The sequence below is a fragment of the Terrapene carolina genome, unplaced genomic scaffold (assembly GCF_002925995.2).
Source record: "Terrapene carolina triunguis isolate 2854851 unplaced genomic scaffold, T_m_triunguis-2.0 Scaffold31470, whole genome shotgun sequence".
In the NCBI taxonomy this organism is placed as follows: Eukaryota; Metazoa; Chordata; order Testudines; family Emydidae; genus Terrapene; species Terrapene triunguis.
In genome coordinates, this window is record NW_020695821.1 from 5059 (window position 1) to 6528 (window position 1470).

At 69.9% G+C, this 1470-nt stretch overlaps 1 protein-coding gene across 1 annotated transcript in view; it reads right to left on the reverse strand.

Annotated features, from left to right (window-relative positions):
• The window catches only part of LOC113409240 (cathepsin D-like), a gene marked incomplete at its 5' end in the record, with an annotated part of 4733 nt that extends 3451 nt beyond the window's left edge, over nucleotides 1–1282 (reverse strand). Inside the window, 2 exons of the mRNA XM_026662939.2 lie at nucleotides 159–265; nucleotides 1067–1282. Of these exons, the coding sequence (XP_026518724.2) occupies nucleotides 159–265; nucleotides 1067–1282 (323 nt within the window). The remainder of the gene's footprint in view (nucleotides 1–158; nucleotides 266–1066) is intronic.
• Between the last annotated feature and the right edge of the window lie 188 nt (nucleotides 1283–1470).

Sequence of the window (1470 nt, forward strand, 5' to 3'; positions counted from 1 at the left end):
GGGGGGGGTTCTGGGAATCAGATGGAGGTCCGGGGGTTCGGGGGGGGTCCAAGGCTCGGGGGGGTACTGAGGACTGGGAGGGGTCCCAGGGGGGTCCAGAGAGTTGGGGAGGTCTGGGAGGTTCTGGGGGGCTCCGAAGGCTTTAGGGGGGTACTCACTTGTCCACCTTGATCTGCCAGTAGGCCTTGCGGGACACGGGCACATAATGCAGCTCCCCCTCGTACAGCCCCGGATCCATGCCCCCCAGCAGCAGCTCACCCCCGTCCTCCGCCGAGCCCCTGCAAACCGGGGGTGAGAGAGAGCTTGGGGGCTGGGCCTGGGGATCTCAGGCAGGAGGGGGCTGGGGGCAGGGGGGCTGGCTGGGGTGTTGGCCAGGGGATGGGGAACTCGGGTGCTGGGGGGCTTTGGGGGGGCAGGGCCTGGGCTCCTGGGGCATTGGGGGTGGGGTGCTGGGGGGAATGAGGGTTTGGGGATGTGGGGATGGGTGCTGGGTTGGGCACTGGGGGTCTGGGGACACCGTGGGAGAGGGAACTCCAGGGTCTGGACACCAGGGGGCTCATGGGTCTGGGCACTGGGAGTCCAGGGTTGCCGAGGGGCTCCAGGCAATCCAGGGTCCAGGCACCAGGGGGCTCTGGGGTCGAAGGGCACCGAGGGACTCAGGGGTCCAGGCACCAGGGGGCTTTGGGGTCCAGGTGCCGGGGCTCTGAGAACACCGAGGGACTCAGGGGTCCGGACGCCGGGGGGCTCTGGGGTCGAAGGGCACCGAGAGACTCAGGGGTTCGGGCCCCGGGGGGCTCTGGGGTCGAAGGGCACAGGGATGCTCAGGGGTCTGGGCGCCGGGGGGCTCTGGGGTCGGGGGGCTCTGGGGTCGAAGGGCACCGGGGGGCTCAGGGATCCGGGCGCCGGGGGGCTCTGGGGTCGAGGGACACCGGGGGGCTCAGGGATCCGGGCGCTGGGGGTCTCTGGGGTCAAAGGGCACCGGGGGTCTCTGAGGTCGGGGGGCTCTGGGGTCAAAGGGCACCGGGGGGCTCAGGGGTCCGGGTGCCGGGGGACTCAGGGGTCCGGCCGCCAGGGGCTTTGACCTGCGGAGGTGGAAGGAGAAGATGTTCTGGTCCAGCAGCCCCTGCGCCATCATGCTGTCGAAGACTGGGGTGACCCCACGCACCGAGAGGACGGGGTACCCCATCCCCAGGATCCCGTCGAACTTGGTTACCGCGAACACCAGCCCTGGCAGCTCCACGGCCTCGGCGAACGTCTGGTTCTCCACCGTCAGGTTGGACACCTGGGAGCAGAGCTGGGATGGAACCCAGGAGTCCTGGCTCCCAGCCCCCCCTGCTCTAACCACTAGACCCCACTCCCCTCCCAGAGCCGGGGAGAGAACCCAGGAGTCCTGGCTCCCAGCCCCCCCTGCTCTAACCACTACACCCCACTCCCCTCCCAGAGCCGGGGAGAGAACCCAGGAGTCCTGGC